The 18,813-nt window shown below is 40.0% G+C and overlaps 2 protein-coding genes across 5 annotated transcripts in view; both read left to right on the top strand.

Annotated features, from left to right (window-relative positions):
• Positions 1-5,566, top strand: part of vwa1 (von Willebrand factor A domain containing 1) — an 8,034-nt gene extending 2,468 nt beyond the window's left edge. Inside the window, exons 2-6 of the mRNA XM_014015385.1 lie at positions 867-1,424; positions 2,879-3,205; positions 3,720-3,995; positions 4,198-4,473; positions 4,611-5,566. Of these exons, the coding sequence (XP_013870839.1) occupies positions 867-1,424; positions 2,879-3,205; positions 3,720-3,995; positions 4,198-4,473; positions 4,611-4,639 (1,466 nt within the window). The 3' untranslated portion in view covers positions 4,640-5,566. The remainder of the gene's footprint in view (positions 1-866; positions 1,425-2,878; positions 3,206-3,719; positions 3,996-4,197; positions 4,474-4,610) is intronic.
• Positions 5,567-6,564: 998 nt separating this feature from the next.
• The window catches only part of ralgapb (Ral GTPase activating protein non-catalytic subunit beta), a gene marked incomplete at its 3' end in the record, with an annotated part of 16,320 nt that continues 4,071 nt past the window's right edge, over positions 6,565-18,813 (top strand). For 2 of the 4 annotated variants that reach the window (XM_014015381.1, XM_014015380.1), the window contains 12 exon segments: positions 6,565-6,719; positions 7,498-7,708; positions 10,366-10,568; positions 10,788-10,954; positions 11,049-11,235; positions 11,409-11,540; positions 11,801-11,979; positions 12,728-12,796; positions 13,467-13,618; positions 15,259-15,493; positions 17,724-17,925; positions 18,028-18,195. In XM_014015381.1, coding sequence (XP_013870835.1) covers positions 7,532-7,708; positions 10,366-10,568; positions 10,788-10,954; positions 11,049-11,235; positions 11,409-11,540; positions 11,801-11,979; positions 12,728-12,796; positions 13,467-13,618; positions 15,259-15,493; positions 17,724-17,925; positions 18,028-18,195 — 1,871 coding nt within the window. 4 annotated transcript variants of the gene reach the window in all.

The raw sequence follows: 18,813 nt of genomic DNA, 5'->3' as shown, positions 1-18,813 counted from the left end.
TGTGCAAATGTTTGATTTATGTGCGTAGGCTGCGCTGCTTTCCCAGCTTTCATCACTCCAGAGGAATCCAGAGAAAAAGGAGAGTTTTGAGCCGAAAGTCAGGAAAGAAAAAACGTAATTTTCACAGTCTTCCTCTCACAAGCTTATTTTTCTGAACTCCTGGTTTGGGACTTGAGCAGCGGGGTGGGTTTCCTCTGGACGAGTGCACAATCTGAAGATCTCCAACCAAATATTTTCTTTTAGATGTTGTCTCTGCTGCTGCGGCTTGTCGTGTCGTCTTTCTGCTGCTGTATTTGCCCCCCCCCACAGCATTCCTCCTTGTCTCTCATATGGAACTGCCTGTACCCCCCCTCCACTCCCCCACATTAAACTCTATTTAACACCTTTTATTTCCCTTTAGACCTCCTTCTTTTTCACCTCCTCCTGCACAAACGACAGCTTTCCTTCCCTCGTTTCCCTCCGTTTTGATGGTATCTTTTATGTTTAATTGAGTTGTGAAAAATGTAAAACCGGAGACGGCTCGTAGCCTGGAGGCCGTGGATCTGTTGCCGTTTCTGAACGTTGTTCAATAGCATGGTTTTGCTGTTTGTTTTGATTTTCGCCCACAGACACAGTAATTGCCTGGATTTGCCTCTGATTTTCTGCTGCTGAGGTTTTCATGCTGACAATACTCCCCATATTGCAATCAGAGTGTTTTTCCAAGAAAGTGGTTTTTTTGGGGGGTGGTGTGAGGAGAGACCTGTGGAAAAATCTGCAGGGTGAAAAGGAATTCTGGAGGAAAATGTGTGCAGTTCTCAGATGAGCACAGTGCATATTTCCTGACTGATGACCGTATCAATCTGTTTTTTTTTTTCTTTTCCCCACAGTGCTGAATTGCTGCGAGGGCGACGTCTTGTTTCTAGTCGATTCTTCCGGGAGCGTAACGTCCTACGAGCACACCCGCATGCTCTCTTTCCTGTCCGAGCTCCTCCTGCCCTTTTCGCTGGGAGAGGACCAAGTGAGGGTGGGACTCCTGCAGGTGGGCACCAAGCCGCGCCTCGAGTTCAACTTCAACAGACACCTCACCCAAAACGGCCTGCAGAGGGCCCTGAAAAACATCCGGCCCCTCAGGGGGGACACGAACACGGTGGACGCTCTCAAAATGGCACAACAGTGGGCGCTGCGACCCGGGACGGAGGGCGGGGCTCGGGCGGGACTGCCCAGGGTGCTGGTGTGGATGACCGACGGGGTGAAACCCGGGGACGTGATCGGACCAATGGCGGAGCTGCGGGAGGAGGGCGTGGCGGTGCTGGTGGTCTCCACCGGGCACAGCAACTACAAGGTGCTGAGGGAGGTGGTGACCCCCCCTGTGGATAACCACCTGTACTTTGTGGACATCGATGACATGAGCATCATCACAAAAGACCTGCGGGACGCCATCATCGGTGAGTCGGGTTAAACGGAGCACTGTGGCTGATAGACTTTTTATAAGATGATACAGTTTGTACCAACTAAAAAGCTGACACACAGTTTAAATTTGTAGCTGCGCCCTCTGCTGGTAATTAGAAGAAATGCAAKACATTTCGACATTGGCCTCATTTTTCAGATACATTTAAATTTCCTCTGTAGTTTTGAGCTTAAACTRTCGACACTTATCTAAAATAATTGCCCAAGTAATTTTTTCCAAGTTTTTCAGGAAAGAAAACATTTATTTACTGCATATGTCTCTTTTTCAGTGTGTGAATGTGAGTGTGAATGGGTGAATGTCTGTTAGTGTAAAGCGCTTTGGGGTCCGGAGGGACTTGAAAAGCACTCTATAAGCTCAGTACCATTTAACATTTTTGAGATTCCTGACAAACTTGATAAAAAATGACTTTTAGGTAGATATGTTTTGGCTGGATTGTGTCACTTAAATGTTTTTTTTCTTATTTATTAACAAGAGATGTTTAAATAATGCATTAAAATCTTAAATAATTAATTATTGAAAGTCCTTTACAACAATAAAACATAAAATCAATGTTTTGATTGACAGACATTAGGCTGAAAAGTATTACAAAACAATTTTTAAATCAGTAAACAGCAAATCTGTGGTTCACAAAGTATTTGTGGCAAATGATTGGTTGTTCAAATATTCAAGAGCTTCTAATCTAATTAGTCGCAACCTAATGACACCATAAACAATCTTAATAGTTGCAATATAAATAAGTTTACGACTACCGCTTTTATCTTTTGTCTCAATTCTGATATAATCAAACAGTAAACAATCATTTGGAATGTGAGTAATTCTAAATGGATAAAACCAAAATCAGTATAATTCAGTGGCTTTAAGAACCGTCTTGTTAGCAGCCACAGCCCGCTTTAGTTTTCTGCCAGGTGTGTAACACGTCTCTGCTCCTGTTCTTCAGGAGGGATTTAAATAGGATGTCGGGACACTGAGAGAGCCTGTCTGCATGTGAAACCTGATAGTCTGATCTATTAATGGATTAACGATTCAACTCTTTCTTCATCCTCCAGCGTTATTCCAGACATGATGCGTGTTTATAAATACAGACTGTGGGGGGGATTGCCCATTTCTCAGGCTAGATTAAGTAACTGCCATAATAGTCAGAAGAGGCACTTCATACAGCGTGTGCTGCATATGTAAGACTTGATGCACAGTATAAATAAAGACTGTGTCGTTGGTAAGAGCCCGGTGATTTAAACACGGACATCARTATCTCTATGGAGTTGGGTATTTTGTTGCAGGGCCTCACTTAGTTTGCTATTTCAAGTTGTCTTATTTCAAGGGTTGTGAATGCATGTAGAAATTTAAGTCTGGCTGAAGTCAGAAGTGTTTTTCTCTGCGTCTCTTCTTCTTGTGTCATGTTTTGTGCACAATAACRTCAGTTTTCTCCAACAGAGATCATCCGAGCCGAGCGCATCAACGTTCGAGACGTTACCACCAGCGCCGCCACCCTCAACTGGCGGCCCGTTCTGTCCGGTTTGACGGGCTACTACGAGATCCGCTTTGCTCAGGTTCCGACAGAAGGGGCCGGAGGCAGCGGCGGAAGCGGTACCAGTCCGAGCACTGGTGGGAGTCATTACCAGCGACTAACCCAGCCTGCTGAGTCYAACAGCATCAGGCTGACCGGCTTGAAGCCCGACACCACCTATACCGCCAAATTAATTCCAGAGTCCAACGAACATTCATTTAACGCTCTCTCTGTCTCCTTCACAACCAAACCAGGTTAGACTGTTTTGCATGCAAAGTTATTTTAGCTGATTGTTTTTAGAATATAAACCTTTAAACGTCCACATTTCAGTTCAGTCCTCGTTTTATGTTGTGGCCAAAAGAGCMGAGTCTTAACATAAATTGGGGTCTCGTCCGGGATCATCCAATGACCCCCATGTACATCCAAATATTACTTTGTGCAAGTTTATTGTATCTTATCCAGAGGACCCAAATACTGGCTGTTGTAAAAATCCAAACACTGCAAATATTTATACGGCCCAACCTTTCAGTTTGAAGGGTGTGCTTCTTTTATTTGTTGTTGAATGCTTTGTGATTCTGAATGGCTGAATAAAGAGTTGCATTGTTTACTAGAACTCTTCCATCAGTCTTACTTAACAATAAACACATTTTTAACATTAACATGAAAATTTTAAAGAAAAAAAACTTTTCTATCAGTAAAAAGTTTTGTAGCTGTGATGCATAAAAAGAATTGTGACAATTTCCCTAATTTCTTGCTTTTGTGCTCCAGAGGCGGTGAGCCCATCTGTAGTAACAGTCTCTGAGTCCGGGCGAACCAGCGCCYGGGTGAGTTGGGGTCCTCTTCAGCCAGAGGCGGTAGCGAGTTACTACATCGAGTACTCGGCCCTGCCCAGAGGAGAGCTCCACACGGTCACGGTGGGCCGGGCGCAGAACTCAACCCTGCTGAAAGACCTCCGACCCGGCACCACGTACCTGGTCACAGTGACCGCTCAGTACGCGTCAGGAAAGAAGAAGGCGATGTCTGTCAAAATGTGCACTCAAGAAGGTGAGTTTTATACAAGAACAAACAGTAACAACCGTTTTYATCTTCTAAATTTGAYAATTGTTCTTACATTAAAGTGAGTTTTGTGCTTCTACTGAACCTAGGATCAGTTATAATCCAAGTGAAGTCGGCTCTGTAGTTCTGGTTCTGCTCTCTTTCCCTTTGAAGTACGCCCTGACTAACATCTAAGGTTTTCCTTATCCAGTGACTCCAGCCCTGGCAGACCTCCAGCTGACTACCGTTGGCAGTGACTCGGTGCAGGTGGACTGGAAGGGCGGGGTGGACGGTTTGAGGGGCTACTGGCTCACCTGGGAGGCGCAGCATAGCTCCGTGCCAGGCCATCGCTCCTCCTTCTATTTGCCACCTGACTCCCTGTCAACACGACTCACGCACCTCCCCCCTTCCGCCAGAGTGTGTGTGTCACCCATTTACCAGAGCGCAAGGGGGGAGGGACTCTGCTGCACGGCACAGTTTCATTCAGGTCGGTGAGGAGGGAGGAAAGCCACTCAGTGAAGCCAGTTATTCTCCTGACTGAAAATGTTTCTTCTCTCCCACAAAAGTTTTAAACATCAGCATTTCAACTCTTGTTTTTTTTTTTTTGTTTCCCACTTCTCTTAGCTGCGTTAGCGTACGGCTACCAGTCATAGCATCCCCCCATGACTGCACGGGCACCTTACCAAACATGGAGGGAGGAGGACGACGACGAGAATGCTGACTTCAGTCGACAATTCTRCTGGATGCCTCTCCCCTCCGTGAACGTTATCCAGGAGGGAAGTGCTTTGGCTCAGCGAGCGCTCATGTGGAAGTCATAGACATTTAAGAATGTTGCAGGAGATGCTGACTGCTAAATTCTGCAACACAAAAGTATTATCTTCTCTCCTGTGTTTACTACACCATCTGTTTTTCACCTGTTGTAAAATTGATCACTTTAAAAGTCAGATTTGATAATGTGTTGGGTCTGGTTTGCAGACTCTGAAAGCTGGGGACTGTTAACATTTTCTTTTTCCCTCTGGCTTGTTTTGGAGAGAGAATTTACAACATATGTACGCCATGTGTCCAAATCAGTATTTTTTTTATAACTCTTGCCAATGCAGAGGGGACATCTGAAACACATTTACTATAAATATTTTTGTAAACTTGTACTTAAGTGACTTGTCTTTCAATGACATGCATTGAATACTTGTGTGTGTACACTGGAGCGCAGCAGGTTGAAACGGATCTTCAGGGTTATTTTGAACTTTTAAAAACAGACCACAATCACGTGTTTTGACACATACCAGAGAGACGCTGTACACGATAGAGATACTTGTAACTCGGTAGCTTTATGACATCTGAATTAATCCAATTCATATTTATTTACAAAGAATTATGTAAGAATAAAAATGAATGGCTTGAAATGTTCGCAAACATGCAGTTTACATGAGACTGTTACTTTTCCACAGCCTATCTTTGCTGCCCCCTACTGTAAAGATCATTACTGTTTTACTGCATCCAGAACAAAATAAAATGTTTTGTTTGTTGTTTTCTGTTGAAATCTAACAGAGATGTGTCCAATAAAATCAGTTAACAATGTTTATAATGTACTCCTTTGTATCCCTATATTTTATTTGTTTAAGATAAAGCAGTATAAGATGAATATTCTTATAATTTGAATTATCTTTGAGAACTCTGTATGGTAAGTGCATATCTGAATTTCAGAAATGCAAAYCAATAAACGGTATTTAGATTTGAACACAGATTGTGTGAYTCTCAAGCAAATGACTGCTCTTACAGGACACTGAATTACTGAGGAGACATCATTTCTGCTTAAATTCTCCCTCTGCAGGAGAAAACATCAAGAACATAAACATTAGGGGAAAGACAAATGTGTAGAAAAAAAGCTAAATGCAAGTGTATGCAGATGCATTAAAAAACAGAACTAAGTTTCTTTAAGGGGTGAGCCATCTGCATAGTTAGAAAATATTTTTTATTAGCTTTAATTACTATTAAAGCCTGTATTTTGTTGCTTCGTTAGGAGTTACTTCATAAAATTAGTTTTAAGAGTAAAAAATTTATTTATTTATTTATTTATTTATTTATTTAAGTCACACCTGTATAAATTCTTGTCTCCTTCAAAACATCTACCTTTCAGGCACGTTAGGGGGCGGTAACCGCTGGTGTAGTGTCGAAAAAAAGCACCCTGTCGGTCTAAAGGACCCCTGAAGTGGGCGGGGCATTTTCAGGCATCTTTATTAAAAATATCAAACGGACTTGTGCTTTTTAAAARTTTCCCTTTAAAACACATATGTCCATAGTTGTTGTTATCCAAGCATAAAGTATTTTTTGCACCACAGATAAAGAATGTCGTAGCCGAAAACCTTTTTTTGGTCAGGAATAGCTAGAGGCGCACATCCTGGCAGCATACATTCTTGACAACCCGCTCTGTACCCAAATATSTCTTAAACATAATTTTACACAATTATATTCTTAAAGGTTCTGAAAACTAAAAGCCAGTTTGTCATTTGTACTTGTTAAGCAATTTCATTAGTGGAAAAACAAAAGCCATTGTGGCGCTGCTGCGACCGGGYTGCTTTTTTCGACACAACACCCCATTCTGTTTCCCCCGTTAGCCCGTCAAACCCTGACATTGCGAAGATGGAAGCTGTTGTGGTTTAGACCAAGTTTTGTGAAAAGCGTAGCCTGGGACTTTTTCGAGCTCTGTTATGACAACGTATCCAGTTGTTCCAGGTAAAAAAAAATGAGAAAAAAACAGCTTAAGTAGCTTTGCAAAGTTGGACAATTAGTTAGCCTGCAGAGACAGCGAGCTAATGTCAACGAAGAGGCTAACACAGAAGCGAACTAGTAGCTCGTTACGTAGAATGTAATACAACGTAGTTTAAAATATATAACAATGAGTGTCTAAAACCATCAGTTTTTTAATAGTAATAGCTTTTTCCACTTGTTCAGTAAGACGGTCTTGTAACGTCAAACAACCCTGCCTCCAAGTTAAGCTAATGTCACTAGCAAGAGGAAGATGGTTATGCTAGCTAATGCTAACGAGCTGCTCGATCCGTTTCCTGGTTGTGATTCTTCTGCCTGCTAACGATCCTAAAGACTTAACCTTCCGAGACACCAACACCCTGGTGGTACTTTTCAGACCATTTTACTTGAAACTGAGGACGAAACGTAAGCGGTAACATTAAAATCTGTAGACCTRGTGTAAGAAGCTGCATCATTTAGCTCTTTGTATTGTTGTTTAGCCTATATCCGCATACATTAGTTGGTTTACTGCTGCAAAGTTTTTATTTTCTAGTAATTGTCATACATTTTGATCTTTTATGCARTGCCACGCGAGATGAGCTAAAACCTGTTAAACTAGTTAAAGTTGAGCAGTTTCTTTTCTCYCAGCTCAGTTTTGAAATAAATATTTCTCATGTAAATGTCACAACTGATTAATTGCTCAACTTGGATTGGATGAACAAACCATGAACTTTCCACCTTAGGATCACAGCTGTGTGTCTTGCAGGTGGGAGGCGAGAGGTGTGAACCGAGAGAGCAACATGTACTCCGAGTGGCGCTCGCTGCAGTTGGTGGTGCAGAGTGACCAGGGCCACCTCAGCGTTCTGCACACCTACCCTCCCGGCGTGGGCACGGAGGTGGCAAATGCTGTGGTCAAACCTCTGGGCGTGGCTGTGAGCCCCGTCGCCACGGAGAACATCCTCAAAACAGACAAAGAGGTAAGCGAGTGGACCGCGCTTTATATCGATGAATCGTTTAAAATGATTCCTTTCAGCCTGCTGCCTCTATTTCTGGACCTCTTATTGGCCCAGGAAGCTTGTCTCCGTGTGAGGACTGATCCTGCTGTAGCACCTTAATATATTTAACAGGCAAAGCCAGTTAACACAGCTCAGCCTGGACTRTGTTGTCAAAGTGGTGTGTATTTTGTACAAGTTAGCTTTTGTATCAAGAAAAATTTAGGCCCTCGATGTACCATAAATGACACAAAACAACAAATACTCAATAACAATTTTGTGGTTTGTGACATTTCATTTTCTGTTTTGCAAATGATTGAGGGCAAAAACAAACAAAACATAAATAAAAAATCTGTAGTTTGGAGATATTTTAAGATAAACACAGGTGATGAGGGCTGACAGCGGACTATTTGCTGTGTTTTTCATAAAATAAATGTTCTTTTAAAGTCATTGTATGTTTAAATACTAGCTTATTCACTATTTGTTATTAGTACTCAGTATTGCAAGTACGCAGACTAAAACACTTATAAAAACCTAGGGTTGTGCGATTAATCGATTAATTTGAATTTGCCMTTTATAAAGATTTAATTTTGGGAAAATCAAGATTTTTTTTTCTCACCAGTGCACTCGTTGGGGCTTCTGCAGGTCAGAGGTCACACCACCTGTCCCTCAAGACACTTGGKACATGACATGACAATATGGCAGCTAGCAAAGAGGATCTGGAACTGGTTAGGGTTTTGCAACCTTGGACTTGGAGCAACAATCACCTCACTGCTAAATCTGTTTGAAGGCTCTTTGTTACAAAAAGCAGGAGTAAAACAAATTTGTTTTGACCCCTGAAACAGAGGCACTTCATTAAGTGGGAAACAAATCGATTAAAATCGAAAATTGAATTCGGGATGAAAATAAATCAGAGTTTTTTTTTTTTTTGGGCCATATCGCCCAGCCCTATAAAAACCTAATAAATGGTAAATGGTAAATGGTACTGAACTTAATATAGACACCTCTAACTACAAAACATTTTTCTGAAATGCAGTGCTAATTGTTATATTTTAAGTGCCAGATTCAAGCTTGAATGCTTAACAAAGAAGTTAAATCTTAAGTTTATGTAATTTTAATTAAAAGAGAAACAATAAAAGGAACAGTTTACATATTTTTTCCGTATAATCTTTAGTGATAAATGACACATTTTTCAATCAAACTACAGTGTTGTGTTGAGTTTTGGCTTTCATATTGTGCTGTCAAATATTCAAATCACTCTTGAGTGTGTGTGCACACAGACAACTGTAAAAACAACCGTTTTGCATTTTGCTTTTTTCCAATTTTTTCAGTTTAACCAGATTCAGCACCCCTTATGTCACAATAAAGGTTGAATACGATCACCAGCATGTTTCACTCAGCGTGTGAGCATGTGTGTTAAAATAGACTTGACATTGAGTTAAAAATGTTTTTCTCATGCTCTCAAAGTACGTTTACCCTCCATTAAGCTGAGTCCCTTTGGGTTTTATGTCTTTTGCTCAGGGATTATTTTCTGTGTAGCTAATCTACCAGGTAAAGGCAAGCGTGATGCTAAGTGCTGTACTGATAGTTTTGTATATCGTCTGCACTTGATGCAAGTTCGAAATTAAATAGTTCGCCCTCAGCTTCTCATTCAAGGTTAGTCAAAAATACCTAAACTTTAACATTTATTTTTTTGCTTTGTGTATTTACTTGCATAAAGACGTTATAAGCTGTGGTTTTTTTAAACTGTGTTTTGTAGCTAGCGATATATGATTGTGAGTCACTTTGTAGGATTTTGACAGATGCTGATTCAGCTTGCTTTTGTTATTATGGCTGCCCAGTTTTTGGCCTCTTTGTGTGCCCAATGTGCAAAAAAGCATCGGCTTTTAAAAAATCCTTCTCGTATTAAAACAAAAAAACTATAAAATGAACCAACTGCTGCCGCATGCTGCTTTGAGCTGGTAAAGCAGTGGCTTTAATTTATGATATGACAGCAAATATCAGATATTAATGTGACAGAAAGTTAATAATATTTTGTTAATATTTAAGTGCTGAGGTTTTAAACACTCTTCAGTTTTGAGTATAAAAGACATTAATCTATAAATTCTAAAACAAACTCAAACGTCATTCAAAAAACTTCAGTAAATTATTAAGACATGGATTTAATTCAATATAATATCTGTCTTTTGTGGTGAATTAAAGTTTTAAATTAAACAACTTAAGATTTGTATGAACATGTTATTGAATAAAACATGATTTTCTTTTTCTGTCATCTTTTAAATTTATAGTGTATCAGTCACAAAATGATGATCTGGTGTTCTTTTTTTATTATTTTTATAAWGAGATGTTTTAGTAGAGCCACAGTACATATTTTTTTATTGTTGTCATCATCCTAGCATAAACCTTTGGCCTTTTATTGTTTTCCCACTGTGGATCAGTCAGAAGTGCTTTACTCGTCATTATGACCCTCTTGAGATAGTTTTGACGGTCAACATAGTTTCATATTATCTCAAAAGTATGCTACTAAAAATATGTTGAGCAACACGCAACGATAAATGAGTCTCCACCCCTGTAATGTTTTGTAAAACCCAATGGTTCAACAAACAGTGACTCATCTAAAWAAAAAAAACACTGCTTCTCAGGTAAAGTGGACCATGGAGGTGCTTTGTTATGGCCTGACACTCCCTTTGGAGGGRGACACCGTCAAGCTGTGCGTGGACGTGTACACGGACTGGATGATGGCCCTGGTGTCGCCGAGGGACTCGATGCCGCAGCCTGTGGTGAAGGAGCCCAACATGTACATCCAGACCATTCTCAAACACCTCTACAACGTCTTTGTGCCAAGGTATGTGGAAATATGAGTGTGTGTTTCCCATGAAAACATGAGAAGAACATGCAAACGCCACACAGAAAGAACCCAGGACCTCCTTGCTGTGAGGCATCAGTGCTAAAACCACTGATCTGTCAGAAAAAACAAATAGTTACAGAGACTGTTGTAAGAGATGATCAACATAAGCTGCTTGTTGTTTCAGCATTTGTCAGACTTGACTGTTTCTGCCTCCAGGCCTGAGCAACACAGTCTGAACCACATCAGGCTCTGCCAGCAGGTTCTGACCGCGGTCCAGAAGCTGGCGCGGGAATCCGTTTCCATGGTGAGGGAAACCTGGGAGGTGCTGCTGCTCTTCCTGCTTCGCATCAATGACACGTTGCTCGCACCGCCGTCGGTCGGCGGTAAGTGCTTACCGGCCCGTTTCTTCGTCCTCAGTCCTGGTGACTAACGGTAATCCAACGGCGCCTTTTTGTTTGTTTGTTTTATTTTGTTTAGTTGGGGTAGCGGAGAAGCTGGCAGAGAAATTGATGGCGGTGCTGTTCGAGGTGTGGCTGCTTGCGTGCGCGCGCTGCTTCCCMACGCCGCCATATTGGAAGACAGCGAGAGAGATGCTGTCCAACTGGAGACATCACCCTCCTGTTATAGAGCAGTGGAGCAGAGTCGCTTGTGCACTAACCTCAAGGTAAGAGYCGACCTGGTGCAACTTCATTTGCATCAATCAAATTTGTCAGTTAAATGAGTGTTTTTAAACCTGCTTTTATATTTTAATTAGAAAAAATGAAGACTACTAAATGAATAATTTCACTAAAAGGGAAATAATAATGTTWGTATTTTTGTCCCATTTTGACACGACAGACTTCTGCGGTTCACTCACGGCCCATCCTTCCCACCTTTTAAAGTTCCTGACGAGGACACCAACTTGATTCCTTTAGAGATGGACAACGATTGTGTGGCGCAGACGTGGTACCGTTTCCTCCACATGATCGGGTGCGTGATGCCTCAGTGCRAGTTCTTCTTTTAACTGAAAGAAAGAATGATGGTTTGTTTAAACACGTTTGTTAYGAGGAAGTGGAAGTTACCTGTGCTCTACTTCCTTTAAACAACTGACTACATTTAAGTCTAAATAATTGACCTTTAGTTTGTATTTTATTCATCTCTCATCTTATTTAGGGCGTTTCTGCTCATTYAGTCATAGATCTCTATGCTTTTTACTCAAATCTTGAATGCGCATCCTCTTTTATTTGCAGCAATCCGGTAGACCTGAGCAACCCTGCGATAGTGAGCACCACTCCGAAGTTTCAAGAACAGTTTTTAAACTCGAGTGGAATTCCCCACGAGGTCGTGTTGCACCCATGTTTAAAACAGCTACCCCAGATCTTCTTCAGGGCCATGAAGGGCATCAGCTGCCTCGTGGATGCTTTCCTCGGTAAGAAGATGCTGAGTTATGTGACACTCAGAACTGATTAAAAAAATAATTTTCCCTAAATGTCAAAATCAAACAAATAAAAACAAGAAGATAAGATCTGTAGTTGTGATTTTTCAAGGCTAGTAAAATTTCACTGTCCTTTTAGGAAGRATTAAAAAAAAATCTTAGGTTAGATTAACCCTAAAATTACGTTTTAATCAAATGATAGATGTGGATAGTGAAAGATAAAAGAAAAAGTCAACATAGAAATGTTAGTTTGTTGTAAATATTTTGCTGTTTTCAGGTATCGTTAATTCAGAAATTGGTGTGTTTTCCACAAATGTTGCTCACATTACATTCAGAAATGCCTGTGAAAGTGACAGAATCACAGTTTGACTGGACAGTAAMTAAATATAGACGCTGTAATAAACGGAATAAGGAACAGGTTTGTTATTTATTTGTTGTTAATGAAAAACTGGAAAAATATACATTTAAGCTCATTAAGGAACAAAGTTTGACCTTTTTTTTAATCAGTAAAGCACCACATTGTGGGCTTTTGCAAGCAGTAGAAAGAGCAAAGTTACAGTTTTTATTTTTTAGACAAATAAAACTTGGGTAATAATTTTTTTCCCCAACTTTTCCTTTCTCCCAGTACAATCTTGACATTATTCCTGTGTAAACTGAAAATGGCGATTCTGAATTATAGAAACATACTTTTCAAAGCTTGAATAGAAACATGTCCGTATGTATTTTTCTCTTTACGCTGTAGGTGTGTCTGTTGAAAAGAGAGATGTACGCGAGAGGGTGTTCTCTTTTTGTCCAGTGCTGCTCTCTCATGGTACCAACACCAGCTGATCCATCATATAATGAGATATTCTGGACAGATGATTTATTTTATTTGTGGTGTTTTATCCGTTAAAGGTCCAGTGTGTAGTATTTAGTGAGTAATTTACCCCCCTGCACGCCCTTTTAAATTACAGTGGTCGCAAAAAAAAATGAAACAGATCTGGTTTAGATTCAGCGACAGCTTTGTCTCTTTGGGGCCACTGTAGTAAGAAAGGGTGAAGTGAAAAGTTGTTGTTTTTGCTTTATTTTAACGTAACAAAAACACAAGATTCCTTTTTTCCTGCATTAGTACAAATATATTGCATTTACGCAGTAATTAGTCAAAATGTTGCACACTGGAACTTTAAAGTCTTTGGGTTTTTGTCACTCAGCAACTTAACACCCCAGTTATTCAGACTTGACTATGAGATCACCACCAAAGGGCTTCCTTCAGGCATAAAGAGTCAATCAGTAATATTCTTCGTGATTCATATCTAACTATCGTCTTGCATGTTTACAAACGATCACCTCCCCTGATTAACTCACCGTTTCCTTCACCAAATCATTTTCTCTTCTCTTCACATCATCGCCTCTGAGTAATTAAACCCCACTCTCCAGCTTAAAGAGGAAACAACAACGTGGGCTCTGCTTACTTTACTTTTTACGTTTTTTTTAAATTACAGGTATATCACGTCCCAGAGCTGACAGTGCCCCGCCCACCCCGGTGAACAGAATGAGCATGTCCCCCCCGCCTTCCATCACCAACACGACACCCCCTCACAGCCGCAAGCAACGCCACGCGGTGGTCACTAAAACTACGAGCAAGAGTTCAACTGTAAGTTTCATTGTTTCAAAGGAAGGACATCCAGTAAAATCAACTCCAAATGTTTAATTTTTTTAACTGTTGCATTATGTTGCTAGGAGTTGACTTCTAAAGCACTTTACTTTTTATTTTCACTTCTTTTCAGATCATCTTTTTGTGATTTCTTAAAGGCTGTTCAGTCATTTGTAATGTGATGACTGGTTGTCATTTACTGGCTGTCTATAACAGGCAGTCGAACACGTGACGGCAAGACTGTTGTTTCTGTAAAAACTAAAGCACAATTCAGACAGCTATTATTTTGGCATTAACACAGCTTAAGGGCTCGACACACKGGGAGCGACAAACTACAGCGATTAAYGGCTGTCATCGCAGCCAGGGTGAAACCTGACACACAGGACACGATAGGGACGGCAGCGTTGCGAATCGCACTCTTGGGTCGCTTGTCTTCACGAAATTTGATTGGTTCTTCTACTGCCTCTTGTAAAGGTTGTTGGTGGTTAACAAAAAAGAGGGGTGTGCATTACGGACATGTAAACTAAACAAATCTTGCGATGCTAATGATATTGAAAAACAAACACACACCAAGATACAGTTTTATGAGGACAAACTTACCGGATAACTTCACCCTGGCGCCAACAAATTCCCACAAAGCTGCCTTTTTTAGTAATCCCTTGGTGAAAGTGTTAGCTAACTGCAGTGTGTAGCATACTCTCTGCTCATTGGTCAGTCAATGAAACCCTCACTGATTGGTTGTACGCTAAGCGACAGCGACAAAAGTTGAACATTTTTTGACTTTCAAATRTCGCGTCGCAAGCTTGCGTGCACGTCTACGTGTACGAGCGCAAAATTTCACATGCACTATTTTCGCCGGTCGCTTAGCTGGAGGAGGGCAAGCGATTGTCGCCTCACCGCACAGGCTCCATAGGAAATGAATGGAGAGTGAGCGACGTCGCCTCCCGTGTGTCGAGCYCTTAAGAGTCATTTGAGTTGAATTTGTGTAGAATTATCTTTATAAATTTGATTGCTAGCTCTGTGTCAAAGCAAAAAGTAAACATTTTAACCCATAAAACCGCTTTGCTTGCTTATGTAAACATAAAGTGAACACATTACAGCTAAAGGCCCTGTCACACAATTACGTTTATACAACTTGTGAAAGTTTTGTCCAACACTGAAGATATCTATGCTGAAGATGGAAAAAAAAAATCTAATGGAAGACTCTTTTGGATGTGAGTTGATCGAATATAAATACTCTTGAGTAATTTATTCATAAAAAATGTTCATGAGTTGGTATAATTTTTCAAAAACGTTGGRTCTTAACAGTGACCTCAATGGGTCCAACCAGCTCTAAAAACAACCAGAACAAACATTAAACCCAAGACAAACATACCCAGACAGTAAATAAAAAACATCCCAACAAACTGAACATTTATTTTGAGCCTGATTCAGATAAAMTTCTCACTAAAACAAACAAAAAAAGGCTGGATTTTCAGAATATTTATATGGGGTCACATCAGCTCAGTGAGGCTCCTACATCAGTGTTGAGGTTAGATTGTGTTCAGACCATCTGATGTATGTGAATAAAAGCTCTCTTAGTTGAGCTGTTCAAGTTGTTTGAAGCTCGGTCACATATCTGCCCTCTCTCCACCCTGCAGAGCAGTAACAGTCAACCAACCAAAGCGTCCCAGCAACAGCAGCAGCAGCAGCCGACGTCCTCCCCAACCCTGCTTTCCAGCCCCAACCAGAGTAGTTTAGAGTCCCGGCCGCTGCCGGCCCCGGCACGGCCYAAGGTCAACAGCATCCTTAACCTGTTCGGTCAGTGGCTTTTCGACGCCGCTCTGGTCCACTGTAAACTCCACAGCGGCCTCAGCCGAGACCCCAGCATGACYGGTGAGAAGGGGAATGTAATGTTTTATTATTTTTGTAACTCACGCATGAGCAAGTGTTTAAGTTGCTGTTCATTAGTGTGTGTTTTTTGTGGAGTTACGTGTTTGTGTTGTTGTTCTTTTTACTGTGTGTTATTGGGACGTGTTTTCTTTTTTTTCCCCCATCTTTTTCTCAGAAACTTTGTTGTGCCTTTCTGTGCGTGGAGGGCTTGGTTAGAAGTGGCCACATGGAGTCAGATGGAAATATCCTAATTCATTTGCATCCTGCAGCTTTTCTAAAACTGGCTAAATTTAGGCTACAATTACACACAAAGGATTCAWTATAGTCCTGTCTTTTGTAAAGAGTCGATGACCCCACAGAGTCATTATTTGAAAGGATAAACAGCTGATTATTGGCTCTCTGTTTATATTTCTCTTCTTGGTGTAATGTCCTGCACGTGTCTACCATGTCTGATTAATGTCAGTAGTTGTAATTTGGTCAAACGTCGTGTATTGAGGAGAACAAAAATACAATTCATGCCTGATTATGACTTTGATCCTGAAATATTGGATCTGCTTTGATTTTGTGTCTCTCCACTATTTCTGTTATCTTGCAGCCTCTTTTATCCAAATTCTCCTTTCTTATAAATCTTGTAAGTAGGAATGGCAGCTTTTGTTTTTGTTTTTCCCTCCTCTCACTTGATTTGCGTTTCTTGACAAATCTTCCTGCTTTTCAGTTGAATTCCTCATGATCATTGCCATCACCGCCATCGTTTTCTGTCCCCATTGATCTTTGTCATAAATATAAAAGTTTACCAGCGTTTTCCCCCAAAGGTGATGAAATGGATTTCACCAACTGACCATTTGTCTCAGCCATAATGTTGCCAGTTTATTTATTTATTTATTTTTTACAATGCCACATCATTTTATTTATTTACCTTTTTGATTTATGCTAATCTGGATTTATGCGTTTCAGACCCCCCCTCACACTCAACTTCAGCATCAATGTTTTTTATTTTTGTAAATTATTTTGGTACCACTTTACAATAAGGCTCCCCTTATMGATGACTTTTAAAGAGTTTATAGATAGGTTATTAATTCATCTGTAAACACTTAATAAATTATTACTAAGTGTTTATTATGCATTAATTAGGTCAAGAAAGAGACTAAACTGTCCAGTTTAGTACCAAATACTGAGCCAAATCTGTTTGGGTATTAAACATCTCAGACTAGTGAACTACATTGTAAGTACAATAATGATTAGGAAATGCATATTTTAACATATAATAATGTACTGTATTACTGCATTATAAATATCCACACATATTAAAGGGATCCCTATTGTACAGTGTAAAACTACACTATTTTAGATTGGGTTGGATTATTTGGTACATTAACATGACTTTTTTTTAGCTTTTTGATACATCAACATTGTAGTAGTAWTAATAAATAGTGTACTGTATTACACTTTGCTATAAGTCTCCCTTTGACAGTTGTGAATATTAATAATGCAGTAATACAGTACAATATTAATATATTAAAATATGTGTTTCTAATTGTTATTGTGCTTACAATGTAGAAACCTAGTTTGAAATATTTAATATACCACCTTTTAGATGTAATATGTATGTGAACAGATTTGTCTCATTATTTGGTAAGAAACTGGAGGTTTCGTCTTTATCATCCTTTATTGTTGCACAATAAACATTTATTAATGATTTATAAAGTGTTTACAGATGAATTAGTAGCATATCTATGAACTCTTTATAATGGGAGCCTTAATGTAAAGTGGTACCATTATTTTTATGTTGTCTGTTTACTTGAGTTGTGATTTTATTGCTTTTGTGCCTCAGTGCATGAATTGAATGATCCGTATTTTTAAGTGACAGTCATATAATTGCAACATGAAGGAAGCTGACACAGGGACTTTGCATTGTGGGCATGCAAATAAATGGCATATTGTTCACTATATGTTTGTAACAGTGTTGAACTTTAATCACAAATTCTTTGTGTCAGAGTTTCCTTTTCCGAATGCTTTCAAAGGATGTCTCAGTTTGGAATCATTGAAGTGTTCTCTTTTGTGAATAAATGTCTGCTTTTTTTGTTTTTACATGTTAAATCTCTGCTGTTGCCTTTTTATCGTCCACATAAAGTAGATATGTTTGTGTTTGCCCGTTTCTCGTACGTGCACGAAAGCAGTGGAGCGCATAAYGATTCTGGGTTCTTTTTGTTCTGGTTCTTGGCACGTCCTTCAGCGATCGCCACTCAGGTGGGTTTGGAGCTGAGGAGGAAGGGTTCCCAAATGTCCACGGACTCCATGGTGCCCAACCCTCTGTTTGACATCAACGAGTTCCCCGAGAGCTACGAGGCGGGGCGCGCCGAGGCCTGCGGGACACTCTGTCGCATTTTCTGTAGCAAAAAAACCGGAGAGGATATTCTTCCTGTTTACCTGTCCAGGTAGTAATAACAAAAAATACAGCTCGAAGTTATATTTTCACTACTGTCGACAGCGTAGATAAGTTAAATCTGTTTCTAATCTTTGTTTTTTTTTTTTTTTAGGTTCTACATGGTTCTGATTCAGGGTCTCCAGATTTCTGATTTCATCTGTAGACCTGTCCTGGCTTCTATCATCCTCAACTCTTCCTCTCTCTTCTGTACTGACCTGAAAGGCATCAACGTTGTCGTGCCCTATTTCATAGCTGCTTTGGAGACAATTGTACCAGACAGGTAGCTTTTTGAAACAATGTTTGTATTTAAATAATGAAAGACTTGCTTTCCTCTCCTCCTCTCTTCAATAATGGCTTCTTTAAAATATTTATTAATGCTTTATAAATAAGTTATTCATGGGTTTATGAAACAACACTCTTCATGTGTTGAAGCAGGCTCACTACTTGGTACTACTCAGTGCTTTACTTTGATTAATTTCTTCATAATATAGATTTTTAAGATYTAACATTTGTCAGTGAGTTGAATGTTTTTCACTATCCAGTCTGGTAACGACTCAATTCAACTCTACTCAGGTGTACACAGTCTCTGTGGTTTTCCAAATAACTTGTGCTGCCTTGTAGAGATAGACCGATACAGGTTTTTGAAGACCTATACCGATTTTTTAAACATCACTCTAACTGATACGTGCAGCCGATTTTTTTTGGCCGATTCTTGAAGCCGATACTACTTTTTTCCTCCATTAACTTGATAAAAATAAGAATGATAACAAATGTTACACAAGTCTTAATTTAAAACCTTGTCTGATGCAGGCTGTATGAAGTGCTGCCACACAGGATTTCTTCTTTCAGCCCTTTCTTTAAAAAAACAACAACAACAAATTAATGATTTATTTTATCT

This window comes from Austrofundulus limnaeus, unplaced genomic scaffold (genome assembly GCF_001266775.1).
Source record: "Austrofundulus limnaeus strain Quisiro unplaced genomic scaffold, Austrofundulus_limnaeus-1.0 Scaffold128, whole genome shotgun sequence".
Lineage (NCBI taxonomy): Eukaryota > Metazoa > Chordata > Actinopteri > Cyprinodontiformes > Rivulidae > Austrofundulus > Austrofundulus limnaeus.
Note: the sequence above shows the minus strand (reverse complement) of the source record. Positions and strands in the feature narration are given on the sequence as shown.